This window comes from Zingiber officinale, chromosome 4B, assembly GCF_018446385.1.
Source record: "Zingiber officinale cultivar Zhangliang chromosome 4B, Zo_v1.1, whole genome shotgun sequence".
NCBI classification, from domain to species: Eukaryota; Viridiplantae; Streptophyta; class Magnoliopsida; order Zingiberales; family Zingiberaceae; genus Zingiber; species Zingiber officinale.
This window is the reverse complement of record NC_055993.1, coordinates 107,670,233-107,687,483: the sequence shown is the minus strand read 5'-3', so window position 1 is coordinate 107,687,483 and position 17,251 is coordinate 107,670,233. Positions and strand designations below refer to the sequence as shown.

At 32.4% G+C, this 17,251-nt stretch overlaps 1 protein-coding gene across 8 annotated transcripts in view; it reads left to right on the top strand.

Annotated features, from left to right (window-relative positions):
- Positions 1-15,560, top strand: part of LOC121975963 — a 29,352-nt gene extending 13,792 nt beyond the window's left edge. For 5 of the 8 annotated variants that reach the window (XM_042527911.1, XM_042527913.1, XM_042527907.1 and 2 more), the window contains 12 exons: positions 1,599-1,709; positions 1,787-1,971; positions 3,684-3,967; positions 4,061-4,179; positions 4,280-4,322; positions 4,409-4,500; positions 5,555-5,603; positions 6,391-6,461; positions 6,559-6,675; positions 6,952-7,037; positions 11,225-11,270; positions 15,356-15,560. In XM_042527911.1, the coding sequence (XP_042383845.1) occupies positions 1,599-1,709; positions 1,787-1,971; positions 3,684-3,967; positions 4,061-4,179; positions 4,280-4,322; positions 4,409-4,500; positions 5,555-5,603; positions 6,391-6,461; positions 6,559-6,675; positions 6,952-7,037; positions 11,225-11,270; positions 15,356-15,403 (1,251 nt within the window). In that variant the 3' untranslated portion in view covers positions 15,404-15,560. The remainder of the gene's footprint in view (positions 1-1,598; positions 1,710-1,786; positions 1,972-3,683; positions 3,968-4,060; positions 4,180-4,279; positions 4,323-4,408; positions 4,501-5,554; positions 5,604-6,390; positions 6,462-6,558; positions 6,676-6,951; positions 7,038-11,224; positions 11,271-15,355) is intronic. The other 3 variants (XM_042527910.1, XM_042527909.1, XM_042527906.1) reach the window with 3 other exon arrangements.
- Positions 15,561-17,251: the final 1,691 nt, after the last annotated feature.

Here is a 17,251-nt window from a genome sequence, read left to right as displayed (position 1 = left end):
GTTATTCTACCCTTGCTTCTCACAACAAATTTGAAAGAGCTTCATAGAGGTAGCCAAGCAAGTGAACGGTTGTTATGATGACTAGTTTTAAAATGCTTTAAGGCTTTTAAGGTTCTCTAATTCAGTACATGAAACTTCTCCATAGGATTAGGCTGAGATGTTGGAAAGAGCAATCAAGTATACAATGATAGATGATGTTGTATAGGCAATGGTTGTGAAGTCGAAGCCTGTAAATGGTGGAAGAGGTGAGAAAGTTCCAGATGGAAGACAAAGACCTGAGGGACCTTGGTAGGCGACCTCTTGTAATCAGGAGATAAGAAGGAAAAAGTATGAATGGTTCATAGTCTGAGATTCTCTTGGAAATAAGGACAAGAATCTGTCTTTATTTGAACCGTATTCACTCCTGTCTATATTTTACTAGAGTGATAAATATAATATTGCAGATACTTCCAGGATTATAACTATGATACTGATACTGATGAATGTGTACATTTGAAATTCAAATTGAAGTCAAATAAGTTTGTTGGACATAAGAAGATTGAAAAGCCGAAGGAGGCAAGAAGATTGAACAAGGAGGTGATGCAGAAACAGATCAATATCATAATTAGGGAACCAACCTTAAGTGGCGAGTGAAATAATAAATCTAAATCTTATGTGCCAAGGAAGCCTTTGTACCTTGTTCTTTTAGTTGGAAGTATAGTACAATTAGAGTTCGGAGTTCATTGATGAGGATGTCGGGGAATTAGCCAAGCCAATCGAGATGCTGCGATTATTTGAATCTAAAATTACTAATTGTTTAGTGTAAAAGGGTGAAGGGGAGCCTTGACGCAATGGTAAAGTTGTTGCGACCAAAAGGTCACTAGTTCGAATCCTGGAAACAACCTCTTGCAAAAAGTAGGGTAAGACTGCATACAATGGATCTTTCCCTGGGACCTTGCATGGCAGCTTCGTGCACCGGGCTACCCTTTTTTTTTTTAGTGTAAAAGGGTGCTTGTGATTTAGACACCTACTGATGTGTTAACAGAATAATTTTTTTCATTTTTTTTGCTAGCCCAATGCAAAAGCTTGCTTCACAGCCATAGCAATTATTGTTGACTGGTGGCTTGTTTCCTACGAGGAAGGGAAACAACTAGGAAAAGAAAGAAGGTAGGGAAATAACTCATAGGAAAAGAATTGGGAACTATTTTCTTATTTTTGGTTTCCTTTTATTCGTTATAAATCAAAAATAGATTTGAACAAAATAAATTTAGATTTTTTTTAAGGCCACATTTGAGCTTTATTGCGCACTAAAATGAGGTATCTGCTCAAATTGGACAGAGGTAATATAGAGGAAAATTGAGAAAAAAATTTCTGGTTATGTTCTCTGCTCCTTTCTTTTTATCAAAAGAAACAGAAGGAATTGTTGTTGGGGAAATCTTTCAATCACTTTGTTTCTGTTTGCATTTCCTTCCTCAATTTTGCATTTCCTTCCTCAATCTAATGCTGAAAATGAAGCTTCAAAGAATACCGCTCTTATGGAATTTTCTTAATTTCGTCTGTAATGAAGAAGTTTACTTTCCAAAGGTAGATGAGCCGCACATAAAATTTGCTCCATGCAGGAAAAGCTGAAAGAATCTCAATATCAGATAACTCCATTGTATGCGGACATATCAAATGCAGGTTTTCCTGCACAGTCACCTTCCCATATGGTGGCACAAGCGACTGTTTCTGTATGTCATGAATGCTTTCTTCTTTTGTTCCTTGTGTCGTCTTCATTGTTTCTAACTTTTAATCAACCTTTTGTAAGAACAATAATAGCTTGGAAATTGTGCCTCAGCCAACATATCCACATGCACAGTCTCCAATTTCTTCTAATTTCCAAGCAAAACATGTTTGGGAGACAGTTGGGGACCAAAAACAGCAACATGGTCCAAGTAGTGTTCCTTCAAAGAATCTGGACCAGGACATTCCAGAAAGCACTCCTTCCATGAGGTCAGGTTTGATAATTTATTCCTTTTAGATGCTTTAATCAAAGTTCAAACAATTTGATTTCTTTTAAATTTTTTGGTTGATTTTGACGATGCTTTCATGTACATGTATATATAAGTTTCCTTCTATAGTGGTGTCTGAACTTATCTTGGTTCTCGGAGTAACTTGTTATGCCTAGCAAAGTTCTCTGAAATAACACATAGATGAACTTAAATGACCAATATTGATTTTTTCCCCTTGTTCATTTGAAACTATCACAGACCTAGAATTGCTGCCCTTTATGCAACTAAAAGTAAAAGGATGAAATAGGAAATGGGTGCATTTAAGATAGTGTCTTAAGATATTTAGTTTGTTAGTATTGCATCTTGGTTTATATTGTCACCCTTTTTCAGTCCCTCACATATTTTGTTTTACTTGTGAATCAATTATTGTCTTCCACAACATGCTAGCATTAGCATTCCATGAATATCTTCTACGCGTGAGTCGATTCGAAGCATCTTCTCCTCTAAGATTACGTGGAGTGGAGTAGGTCTGCTTAAATTGCTAGCATCTTTTGTCAGCCAAGGGGTGTGTGATGACTATGTATGACTATGTACAACTCAACTAGGACTACAATGATTCACAAATAACTTCGCAATGACAACACACCTTGCATTTAGGGGCGCCTGTCAATTCAAATCAAACCGTTATAAACCAATTTTTTTTATCTTACTTTATTCGAACCAAATCAAATAAGGTTACAAACCAAACTAAATTATTGAGCTACTTCAGTTTGGTTTGGTTTAAACTGAATTACCATAGTATTTTTTATGAAAAAAATCTTATGTAGCATTAACACAATAAACATCATAGTTGCAATTAAATCATTAAATATGCTATTATTAGAAACATCTAACAATGGTAATGAAGAATAATTGATATAAATTGAAGTTGTTCGTCATATATGATAATGGAGAAATTAAATCAGTAAAATTTATCATTTATTTTTAGTTAGAATTTAGAAATAATGCTATATATAAGTTTTTCATAAATGGAAATATGAAAATTCCAAATAATATTTTGGCTTTTCAATTTAAACTGAATTTTGAAAAAAGAATCCCTAACCCAACCAAATTAGATAATTAAATTAATCAAATTAAATCAAACTAAACTGAACTAATAAAAACCAAAACAAAACAAAACTAAATTCGGTTTGTTTTTTCAGGTTTTTTTAGCTTGCAAACAACTCTGCTAGGACCACATGCTCAACAAGTATTTTTTTCAACACGAATAACTCTGGAAGGGCTAAAGTCCATAACAATTTTGTTTATCTTCTCTTCTTTTTCTTCTTTATCTCCTTCCTCTCTCCACCTCACACCATGTGCTGGCACTCTGGAATGATACCAAAAGGGTTTCATTTGGATTGACAAGCACCTTTCCAGTTATTTTTTCTATTGAGATGAATAGAGCTCAACTTTGGGTTGGGGTGTCGTGGAGTGTAGTGATCTGTTTGCTAGTTATTGCTTATTCTCATTTTTATTTTAGAATATGCAGCAACATTGTTGCTCTGCTTGCTGTGAAATCTTGTTATGATACAACAACAAATATCTCTTTTATATGAGAAATTTGTTCAAGCACTTGTGCTAATTGAGGTGCTATCTGTGGCATTAAATACACGAATTGTTTTTTGATATAGTGGCTTAAATCTTACTATGGTGTTATGTGGGTATTTTCAGGGATTATAGAACCTCCCAGGATGCTTCAGTTCAAATAAATCAAGGGGAAACTCATACTGCACATCATTCTGTGGAATCTAAAAATCAGTCATCTTTCAAAGACCTTTTGAGAAGTTCCCAAACTGATGACTCGGAGACAATTGCTCACGCTGGGAAAGAACCTTCTGTTCATTGTGCTTCAGGAAACTCACCTTACACAACTACTGGACAGGATGAACCAAATGCTTACTCTTACCTTCCTACAGTCCTTGAAGAGCCTAGTTCTAGAAACTCATTCTCTGAAGGTGCAGGATAATTTTTCACTTCTCAGGAGTTAAAGATCTATTTCAGCATCTACATTGGTACTGATGGATTCTGATAATTTCTGTGGTATGCAGCAGATGATGATCCACTGCCAGCCATTGATGGTCTTCGAATTTCAGGTGATGCTTATCCTGGAAGGGAACTTCATGCAAGTGGGTACTCAATCAATGGAACAACAAGTTGTAATTTTGAGGTATATGCATTAATTGTCAAAAAATATTGCAGCATTTTTTTTTTCATTTTTGAATTATTGACTACTGAATTCAGTCCTACAACATTGTTTTTTTTTTCAGTGGGTACGATATTTAGAAGATGGTTCTGTTAAGTATATTGAAGGTATTGCATAACTTAACTTGGCTTCTTCTCATCTTTCTACAGGAATTTGAAACTCATATTAACTTTAAATGTCTCTCTCATGGTAGGAGCAAAACAACCGGACTATCTAGTTACTGCTGATGATGTGGATGCATACCTTGCTATTGAAGTTCAACCCCTGGATGATAGGAAGCGGAAGGTTGTTTCTTTTCTGTCAATATAAATATATGTGTGTATTCAGATTTAGTATTGATTAATAGTATAGTCTTGAGCAACTGACGCATAACCATCACGTCATCATATAATGTCCTACTTTAGTTGGAAGGTAGATCATACTTTTGAATTGGTTAACCAATATCATGTCATCATATGGTAGTCTGCTTGACTTGGTTTCTCCTATCTGCTTCCCAGATTTAGTCTCTGTTCTTTGGATAAGGGTTCGGAAAAGATAACAAAAGGTTTTCGTTCACATCTTTCACTTTGGGAGTTTATTAGTCTGGTACATAGCATGATTTGATGCAGGGTAAAATGCAATCCAAACTCGTTGTATCTGTTGGTTAGAGGAAAATGTCAAATAGTTCTAGTTCACATCTTTCACTTTGAGTGCCAATTAATCTGATACATGGATTGTTTTATGTGGTGCTATGCAGTTTCTCTCTCTTTTCTATCAATTGGTTCGAACAAACTGTGTCTGTTTGGAATATGGAGCAGATCTCTAAATGTTGGTGTAATGTATGTATTTATATACCAATAATGTTGCATCCATGTATACGCAAATTATGATGCATGGTTGAATGAAATGGGTGAATAACTAAAGGTGAAACACTAACCATCTTCTGAATGCATATGTTTGAATCTTTCCAAAGTATTTGAATGTTGAAATGCTTCATCATCTTTATTATGAGATCCAAAATATAATTGCAACCCTATCCATGATTCCTAATCACATAAGTTAAGAACATAAACTTTTCCTTGTATCATACAATTTAGCATGTTATATAAAATCCATATAGTAAAAGTTCTGACTTTTCTCGTTACCTTCAATTTTTGACGTAAAAAATGTAATTTGATTACTTACCTAAGTACGCAAGAAAAGAGAGCAATTATTTTGATCTCTTTCATCAGAGAGAAATGTCTAAATGAATACCGGTTGTTTATTCTTGGATTATCCAAATGCTAATTCCATATTAGTACTTTGGTAATCTTGGAGATTTTTATTTGATCTGACAGATCTCTTTTTTTTCTTACTCTAGGGCGAACTTGTAAAGGTTTTTGCCAATGACCAAAGAAAGATAACTTGTGGTGAGTAACAAGTTTTTATTTAGTTGGATTGTTTTCCCCTTTATATCATATTTGCCAATGCTTCCACACTTATGTATACCAACTTATTGTTACAAAGTTTTGACAAGAAAATTTATGACCAACAAAATGTTTGAATGTGTATAACCAAAAAAATTTCACATTGTGAAGGCACCTTTTATGTTTTTGAGATGTGCTTCTTTGAGATTGCATAAGGTGTTTGGCAATATGTGAGGAGTTATCTATGCAGTATATTTATTCATTAGAAGACGAGTAATACTGGTTTAAGCATCTTCAGTTGATTACAGAAACATGGTAGGTTCATAACCTTTCATGTATAAGGTTTTGTTAAATCATGTGTAGTTGATTACAGAAAGATGACACAACCGTTCATGTATAAGGTTTAGTTAAATTTGGTTCTTACCCATTTAAGTGGACCTTCTGGTTGGATTTTTTTTTTACTTGGTAAGAGATAGGAGGGTGAAAGGGAGGGAAATGATACAAAGATGCACATGAACAATGGTTCTTCATATGTAATTTTGTGAGTCTGTCTCTTTCATATCTAAACTTTGTGAGCTTGTCTCTCTATCTCCCCTTCCCTCCCCTTCTTACTTTCTAACTTGGTAAACTTGCCCTAATGTCACTTGCATATTACTAGATAAAATTAACCATAATTCAGTGCAATTTTGTTAGTTCCATCCTTTCAGTTTTTAATTATCCTTGAATGATTAACTTTGATCTCTATGCCAACTACACAAATTTAAATTTTTTTCTTCTTATTTGTCTACAGATCCTGAAATGCAAGAGAAGATTAAGAGAACTTTGTCTAGTGGGCATGCAACATATGATGTATCATTATCGGTATTTTTCTTCTTTTCTTCTTTTTCTATCTTTGTGATTTTGTGTACATGAGTAATGCTCCAGAACTTTTCCTGTTTCACATGTTCACTAATGCCAGACTAGATATCTTGATATATGGGAAACTGCTATTTTGACAATAAAGAAAGAAGGCTACAACATAAAATGTATTGGACCGCGTGGTGTTGTCACAGAGAAGTTTCAGAAAAATACCACAGTATGATTCTTTACTCAATTATGCAGTTGGTTTGAAATAGATTCTTCTCTCTATGAATTTCCTATCCGTCCTCTCTAAACATTATGTGTGATCTTATGTTCTTATGTTTTGTTTGTGTCAAAATAACTTGACATCATAGGAGAATCTCCTTTTCAGTAATAGTTTGATGGCCCTTTTGATAATTCTACCACATGCATGACCTTGTTGGTTACACTAATATATTTTGAACTACATTGAAGTAGAATTCTATCATTGATAATGTTGTGCCTCCTGCAGATCTCCATTCCATATGGACATCCCACGGAGTTTCTCATTCAGGAGGCTAGTGGGGAGTATCTACTAAGGACGGAAGAGAGTAGCGTGTAAGTTTTATACATCTGTATACACGATTCCAAGGTTCCTTTATTTATACATATTACTCGAAAACTAGTGTTCTTGTTGCACAAGTAGTTCCCTTTACATATGCTACTTTGCAGTTTACACAAAAGAATATGGATTATTGACAATTATTAGGCCCCTAATGCTCCTCCTTAAGGCTCAATGATATTGTGGAGACTTAGCTTGTTAAAGGGTAGTTCGGTACATGAAACTCTTTCCAATACAGGTCTTGGGAAAGGGTTTATTGTACGTAGCCTTATTTTACTTTGCAAGAAGTTGTATCCGAGACTCAAACATGTGACCTCTAAGTCACACGGTAGCAACTTTACTGATGCACCATGCCTCCGCTTCGAGACTCAGCTTGTTGTTGAAACATATTCCATTTTAGACCCCTTAAAGGGATTTGTTGAGAGATTTGCTAATTAACTATTGGAGCTAACAAATATCTTGACAATTTTATTTGATTCCATCTTCATTCTGATAAAGTGAGAATCAAATCTTTATGAGTTTCTTTTTCATGGAATACTGAATTAAACATTATGTGCATTACATCTTGATTACCATATTACCATATGATAGCATTGATCAACTCGGTTATTTAACCCAAATAAGCTTATATGTAAAGTTATAAGCCTATACTTTGTCTCTCCACTCAATTATACTGCACCTCTGCATTCAACATGATGATAACAGTGTACTTAGCGCTCTTTTAGACAATCAAATTATCTCCTAAACAAATGCATAGCTTGATGTAGATCGTCTATTTATGGGAGATCTAATATCCACTATTATATTCTACAATCCGAACCTGACCTTGCCCCCTAGGGCATGGTGTGGTGGTAAAAGGCAAAGTGCATTTCCCAAGTAATTAGGGTTTGATTCCCATGTAGGACACACTTATGGTGATCGAACTACCAGTGATACTAGGACTCCACATCAGGAGCTATCACGCTTCCTGGGTTTACTTGGTAGGCGGAAATGTGGGACCGGACCGTCCACCTCAAGAATAGTTAGATCGCAAGAACTCAATACCTAGTTACAAAAAAAAAAATGAAGATGACCTTAAATCTAGAACCAGAGATCCTTTTCCATAACATTTTGAGGTACACTAAAATTCATAGGGTTATGGTTAATGATTGTGACATGAAACGTCAATAAACACATTGAATGCAAATGAGATATTTGATGTTGTAATTGCAAGGTAATTTAGTTTTCCAATCATTATCGGTAGATTCTCATCCTTGTATATGAGATTATAATTTATAGGAGTGTTAGTCAGTTTAGCTCGTAGCATATCAACTTTCTCAAGCATATCAAACAAACATATCTGTTGCGAGAGATGTGTGATGATTTTAATGAATGATGACTAAAATAAATAGAAAATAGGATCATGGTATCCCCCCTCCCCCCTTTTTTTAATGATTGTTAGACAAACTAAGGTGACGTTTGGTTTAGAGGTTTGGGAATGAGGGAATGGATTCATTCCCAAACCTTGTGTTTGATTGATGGGAATGGAATTAAGATTTTGGAATGAAACCCAAAAATTTGGGTATGGATGAAACCCACCTCCTCCCTTGGGTTTTGATGGAATGAGAATAAGAATTAAGTTTTTGACGAAAATGCCCTTTGAATATATTTGTTCAATTTTTCTTTCATTTCACTCTCTCTCCTTGTTCTCTCTCCTCATTCTATCATCACATTTTCTCTCTCAACATACTTTCACTCTCCTTATTTTCTCTCATCACATATTCTCTACCATCTTCTCTTTGTATTCTCTCTCATCACACACTCTCTCTCATTATTTTCTCTCTCTTCATTTTCTCATTTTTTCATCATACTTCCTCTCTCATCATTCTTTCTCTCTTCTCAATCTCTCTTACCATACTCTCTCTCTATATTTTATCTCATCACACTTTCTCTCTCTTCATTCTCTTCCATCACACTCTCTTTCCTCATTCTCTCTCATCACACATTCTCTACCATTTTCTCTTTGTATTCTCTCTCATCACACACTCTCTCTCTCTCATTATTTTCTCTTTCTTCATTCTCTCTTCATTTTTTCATCATACTTTCTCTCTCCTCAATCTCTCTTATCATACTCTCTCCATATTCTCTCTCATCACACTTTCTCTCTCTTCATTCTCTTCCATCACACACTCTTTCCTCATTTTCTCTCATCACACTTTCCCTCTCTTCATTTTTCCCATCACACTTTCTCTCTCATCACATTTTCTCTCCTCAATCTCTCATTTTCTCTCATCACACTTTCTCTCTCTTCATTTTTTTCCCATCGCTCTTTCTCTCTCATCATACTTTTTCTCTTCTCAATCTCTCCTATCACGCTCTCTCTCCTCATTTTCTCTCATCACACTTTCCCCCTCTTCATTTTTTCCCATCACACTTTCTCTCTCATCATATGTTTCTCTCACATTCAATTTTATTTTTCAACTAATTTTTTTCTCTTATTTTCCTCTAAAGGTAAAAAAGAAAATTTAAGTTCATTCCGATTGAAAATATTTAACTAGCCAAACATTATTTTTAGGAATGATACCAAGTTCATACTCATTTCCATTCCACAATACTATGATACCCATTACGATTCCGATTCCTAGGAGAGAACCAAACACCACCTAAGAAATTAGTGACAATGTTGTTTTTGTGTTTTCATGAATAATATGTGATGATATATGTAAATTGTGAGAAAAATTAATTAAATGTGAAAAATTTAAAATTACCAACTAAACAAACAAAAGATAATTTTCAAATAGAAAGAAAAAGCAATTTACCAACATGATGTGAGAATTTTTGGTGAAGTAAAGGAGTAACCATTTGACCAAGGTTTAAAATTTCGACCCGTGCCGAGGTTTCGGTCCTAGACCGGAACGATACGATTTCGGTACTGTATCGTGTCGTGCCGATATAGTTTCGGTATTTTTTAAATATAAAATATATTAGTTAAAAACAAAAATATTTAACATAAATATTTAAAAAATAAACAAGATGAAAAATAATCTTTTAAAAAAGGAAAAGATATGAAAATAGATAAATAAATAAATAAAAATTTTATTATAATTTTTAAATTAAAATAAATGGAATATAAAATTAATTAGATAATTTTATTAGGGTTTAATAAAATCTCTTTAGATTATCTCCACCATAACCAGGAGTTGATTAAAAAAATTAACCTAAGTTTAATTAAAAAAAATCTGAAATCTGACACCACTCGCGAGCCCACACGACTTCGGTGTTGTCGCAAGGTTGCGTGACCAGCCATGGCTGCGGAGATTGCATGACTTCTTCGACGTGACCACGTTGGTTATGCGATCTCTCTGTAGTGACGACAGGGTCGCATGATGCCTCCACGACCGCAGCGGAAGGGTTATGCGACCTCTCCGCTACTGTTGCAGGGTCGCGCAACACGTCGCACCTGTCGTGGGTCTGGTGTCGGGGTCGTGCCGGTGCCGGTCGCCGAGCGGAACGAGATGTTTCGCCTGTTTCGATCGTTTCGGCATGACACTTTAAACCATGCATCTGACCAGGATAAAATATATGAGATTATCATATAGAAAATTTTATTAAACAAAGCTTGAAAATTATATAGACATGACACCGCTATACACTCTATATCATAGAAAAATATAAAAAAACACAATAGTACCAATAAACCTTACCAAATCAAAGAACCCTTACCCTACCACATCAAAAGATACCCATTAAACTCTAACCAAATTTAAATTATTCCTAACAAATTAAAAGTTATCAAACTTCAATACCTAAATTTATTACAAATTCAAAATTCTAATTGAAATTAGTTCCCAATATGCATCAAGGTAGAGGCTTGATTGGCGCTAAGAGGACGATAAATGCTAGAGATTATGATCACATATGGAGATTGGGCGATGATTAGGTATGATAGTGGTTGTGATTCTATGTTATAAGGAAAATTAGGGGCACGTTACCCATTGTAGTACCCTCTACTTATGTCTATTATTTATTACTGTAACTTTACAATTTACACTTAGCAAATGAATTATTTACAATTATGTCCCGAACAATACAAATGTTTGTTTTTCAGCAATATTACTTCATGAGATACTTATGCCATTAAATCATTGGACAATTTAGCTATAACGATATCCACTCGCTAATGACTTCATGTTGAATGTTTCAGGTTGAGAGATACCATCGTCCTGACATTGAGAATATTCAAAGTGATGGTACATACTCTCTAAAGATATTCCTAATGTACTCTGCACTGATCTTTTTTGACCATGCCATCAATATGTCAAACATGAACACTTGATTTGTCTTTAGTTTTTGGGCTTACAATGTTTGCTTTTGTTCTAAGACTGGATTCATTTATTCAAGACCTAATTAAGAAAACTAGAATAACTTTGACTTTGGAAATTGGTTTGATGTTCTAGGGGCAATCTTAGTAGAAATGCTTGTAATAGTGTGTAGAAGCATGTAATTATGCTATTTGGCTAGGTTTTCCTTTTGTTTTTGGAAGATATTCTGCCATAACAAAAGTTTACAATCTCATCGTTTTTGTATCAGCTAGAAAGCTAACCACTTGATCTGCTTCTCTATACATTTCTGTATACACAATTCTTGGAATAATTGGTTTATAGTTTCTCTATCTATATCTAATCATTTCCATGTTGTGCTTCGATCATTAACATATCTAACATGAAATAGTTTACCCATGTACTAAATCAGCTAGCGTTGTTTGTAAACTAGTTAATACTTGCATGTTGTGTGAGTAGAAATTGTTCTATTTTTATAATGTGTTATTGTATTTATTAAACTTGTGTAAAAGGTTTAACTAATTTTGAATGAAGCGAATTAGTAGATCTGGGTTGAATATTCAGATAAGTGAAGTTGAGCTATAAATGTTGAGATAGTGACCAATCTCATTGTAAAATTCTAAAGGACGAGATAAACTAACTATTGCTAACCAGAATGAGCATGTCGAATATATCAACAACAAACTCTCATTAATACCATTTTATACTGATAAAAAGATGCCTTTTGATTCTGGAATGACAATGAATGACCACATAATACTATCTTGAATAAGATGCCCATAAAAGTTGGAATGCAATGACATAGCATTATCACATAAAGTTGTTTTTTCATAAATTTGAATGGAGCATGGAGATTAGTTGTTCAGTCTTTCATTTAATGTCATGTGGACTCAAATTGTACCATTGCCAAACAATTTTTTGACCATAAAACTTGAAACAAATATTTTATTAAGTGAATTACAGATAATTATTTATATAACTCATAAATCTAATATATTTTAGTATAATACAGACAACTAATCTAGATGTAATTGAAGTAGGACTTGCAAAACCCAAGTGCAATAATTGTATGGGAATCAGATCTGCATTCCATCTCTCTTCCTCTGGATCCAACCCTTTTATTCTTCATTGTTTCTTTGTAAAACCACTTTGCTCTCAGGTACTCCAATATTTTATGACAATAGAGATATGTGGATCCAAAAAGGGAGTTAAACATCTTTGTTAGAATAAAATAAGAGTTCAGAGACGTAATTAATTCATATGTTATGATAATTGGTTAAATCATATGCAACTCTAACTCCTAAAATCATGCAATAAATAAGAGAAAGTGGGTGCAATTATTTTTCCTATATAGTTTTAGTTATTGATACTTAAAATTAGGTTATAGAGCAAACATAGTGATACTTAAAATATGTTTGTTTTATAAATAATTAGGAAGTGAAAATTTTAGCAATTACAACCCAATTATTTTTTGGGGACTGCATTGTGCAACTTTATATATAAATTAGTATGATGCCCTTACTATACAAGGGAATTTATAAATTTTTAAAATTTATATTTTCTAGGTGTAGGAAAAATAATATGTGAATATTTATAATATTATATTTTTAAAATTTAATATGTGAATATTTATAATAATGTGTGAAAAAATAAATTTTTTTTGGGATCGACTATTGCACAACTTTAATGATCTTGGATATCGAGTTGAAATATGAAAGGATTGGAGACATGAATGAAAGGACAACTATTTAATATTATGCTATAATACACAAATTAATTAAAACTTATTAAATACTACAAATTTAAGTAAAAACATTATATATATATATATATACAATTCTTTTTTTTTATTTTTTTTAAAAGTTTATATTAAATTTATAGAAATTGCATCATAAACAAAGAAGGGCAAAAATCAAAAGGGGTTTACAAACATCAGAACGGCGCCCCATTTTTCAAAAAAATTCAAATGGACACTCCTCCCATGATTTTATCTCAAAATTACCCTTTGATCCTGAGCTGTTGTAGAAGCTACGGGTAACTTCTACAACGTGTAGCATCTATTGGTGTAAAAGCTACTCGATAGTTGCTACAACGTGTAGAAGTTACACAATAATTGCTACAATGCTTTTAGGATAAGTTTAAGATTTAGAATTTATAATTTGTACTATGTAGAAGCTACTAGTAGCTGCTACAATGTATAGAAGGTACCAATAGTTGCTACAACTTATTTAGTATGAGTTTAAGATTTAGGGTTTAGGATTTAAAATTTAGGATATCTTGACACTATTATATCAAAATAGCTTCTACAACTGTTTTGTAGTTATTTTGATGAAGTTTAAATAATTTTAACTAAATTGGTAAATAGTATTTTGATATAATAGTGTTCAGATATCCTAAATCTTAAACCTTAAATCCTAAATTCTAAACTCACACTAAATACATTATCTTAAACCTTAAATCCTAAATTCTAAACTCACACTAAATACATTTGTAGCAGCTATTGAGTAATTTCTACACGGTATAAATCTTAAATCCTAAACTCATCCTAAACACGTTGTAGCAGCTACTGAGTAGCTTCTACATTCTACATGATATAAATCTTAAATTCATCTTAAACACATTGTAGCAGCTACTGTGTAGCTTCTATACGTTGTAGCAACTATTCTGTAGCTTCTATACATTATAGCAACTACCCGGTAGCTTCTACAACAGCGCTGGGTCAAAGGGTAATTTTGGCATAAAATCATGAGAGGAATGCCCATTTGAAGTTCTTTTGGAAAAAGGGTACTCAATTGATGTTTCTCTTAATTTGGGGTGCCTTTTTGATTTTTACTCATTTAAAATTGATAAATTATTACAAATAGTTAAATTAATAGATTTTTATATTGGTGTATCATAGGAATCTAAATTTTAAATGTTAGCTAATTAAATTTTGTATATAAATTAAAATAAATTTTCATATAAAAATTAATATATAATTTTTAAAAGTAGTTTTATAAAATTAATATTGAGATGAAATAATTTTCCTATTATCATTAATATCTTGTTTAGATTTATGATAAAACTTAGAATCATGGATCTGAAATTTGGGTTCAAGAATTAATTTAGAATTATAAATTTAAAATAATTTAAAATTTGTTTAATTTCTTTTAGATATTCTTAATAAAACAAATAATTTAAATAATATTAATCTATATATATATATATATATATATATATATATTAACTGTGACATTCAATAGGATGGGGATCCCAACGTTCAGCTTTATATGTTATTGACACATTGGTCACAGAGCATGTGTTAAATTGGTTTTCCAAAAATGTCCTAACCCATATAAGACTGTTTTGCAATAAGACAAATCATAGTTGCTGAGTGATTGGGGACTATGTTGTTAATGTTCTTAGCTGAACAGTCTTCGAGCATTTTCACTAGTACATTATTCTGTTGTGATATATTTGGATCCTGGACAATCCGTTCTTATGTGAAGGAATTAATATTCTTTTTTTTTTCCATAACCATATCTGTAATCAGACTTTTTTTACTTTCCTTCTGTCTACCTTACCCAACTGAGGCATACAAACAGTTCTCCGTTTAGCTGTTTCAAGTAATTGAAATGTTAAAATCACTAGCAGTAATACGAATACATTCACAAGACTTGAAGCTCTTGTTAAATTTGTTTCAGTGATCATCAAAAGCTTTAATCTAATCTATATGCACCTTGCTATTTTCCCGTGAGTGGCCAGATATGGGCATGTTGAACTGGTTTGACTTCTGTATGTTTTTCATTGTCAATAGAAAGCGGAATAGCTCTCTCAAGTATTTTAAAGCTGTCATGGTGCTTCAATATCATGTCCAATTTGCAAAATCTACTTTGAATATTACTTATTTATTCACATTTTTTGAACATGAGCTCTATGAATTTTTTCTTTGGCATAGTAACCATTCCTGTAACCTGACTAAGCACAGTTAAATGAGATCTTCCCTTGTGTTGCAGGCTGGTGAGAAAAGGAAAGGGAGGAGAAAGGGTCTATTTTTCATGTAGATTCTACTAACAAACCAAATGATAGATATATATTTGTTTTATTATTTTTTGTTCGGTGTCATACACCATGTGCGCAAGCGAATCGCTGAGAAGGTAACCATCCTGTTCTGCCATTTGTATAACCTTATTCTCTATTTTAGTGTGGAAGTTTTCTCAACAAAAATATGTTGGGACATAGCTGCTCAAATTCTTTATGGTGGTAATTGCTCGTTACGTTAATGACTCAAGTAATGAAAATAGGAGCAATGTCTCAATTGCATACATGTTTTTCGAATGCAAAGTGGCCTTCGTGCTGGTCATGAATTCTGCCCCCATAAACATTATAAAACGCAGCTCCTTTACCTCGTCAGGAATCGACAATCCTTTGATGAACAGTGTTATGTTGATAAGAGATTAACAAAAAAAAGTGTGTTTTTTAATATTCTAAGATATAATGCATAATCATTCTAGAGACTAGAGTAGAGATGTTCTACAAGATATCATCATGCCTATTTGGGGGAAAAAATCCCTTTCATCCTTTCATTTGTTATTTGGCGGTGATCCTGTGATTTATATTGTTTCAAATAATCTGGAAACAGATTCTGAGGGACGGATGAGGCGAATATAATTATAATTCAAGATGATAATACTTTATAGTACTACTAATTCCTTTTTTTATCCAAAATAAATTAAAGATGATTATAATATATGACGATAATGACATCATAATTATCAAAACATTAAAATCTACTTTTTTGAGACTCATATACTTAATTGACAGAGAAATCGACAACTAACATAGGACCCTTTTTTTTTAATATAAATACATGACCGGTAAATATATTTTTTTTAATGTTGCTTGACTCGTCGGCAACAGCAATTCAGGTGAGTGGATCAAAATGTATAGTAATTTTTTTTAAGCTCGGGTTAACCTAATAAAATTTTATATCTAGAGTTTATGTTAGGAGTATAATTGAGTCGAGTTGAGTTGAATTCTTGAATGTTTAAGCTTGGTTTATTTATAATTGAGTCGAGTTCAAACTTTATTTAGTGAATATATTTATGACTTACGAGCTTATTCGAATTTTTATCGAGTCTAAATGAACTTAATAATTATAAATTATAAATTTAAATATTTATTAAAAATTAAATTATATATTTAGAAAAAATTATAATATTTTTATTAAAATTTATAATTTTATTCTAATAAATAAATTTAATATATTTATCTATATTTTTTATAAGTAGAATATAACATCTATAAATTTAATATCAAAACTATTTTATTTTTTTTATTTAAAAGTTGATTGATGGATTTAACGAACGTGTTCATGAGCTAACGAGCCAAGTATTGTAAAACTTGAGTTTCGTTTGTTTATCTTAATGAACATCATTAAACGAATTTTTATTGAATCGAACTTTGAGTAACTCACGAGCGGTTTGATTCGTTTGCACCCTTAATTCATGCTCGAACTAAAAAAAAATTAAAATTAATAAGAAATTTAAGTTCACATGGTATACGATATTTAAGGTATAATATTTAAAGTTTAGGATTTAAAAAAATTTTGATTAAAAAATCAAAAGGTTACGATGAATAGAGGTGTTTGAATAACGATAAATTAGAGAAAAATCTCCAACCACAATGTTAACTTTACATGTAATCCCCATGTCCAAAAAATTTTGTTTCCACTCCCTGCATGCAAAGTATTACTTGTTTCAACTCTCTCATGTAAATATTAATATCTAAATTGCTCCTCAAATTTTTTAGGTACAAAAATTCTAAAATTGAGTACAAAAAGTCAAAAAATGAGTATAATTCTTCTTAAAGTCAGTACTTTATATTAAAAATCGAGTATATTTTCTATCAAA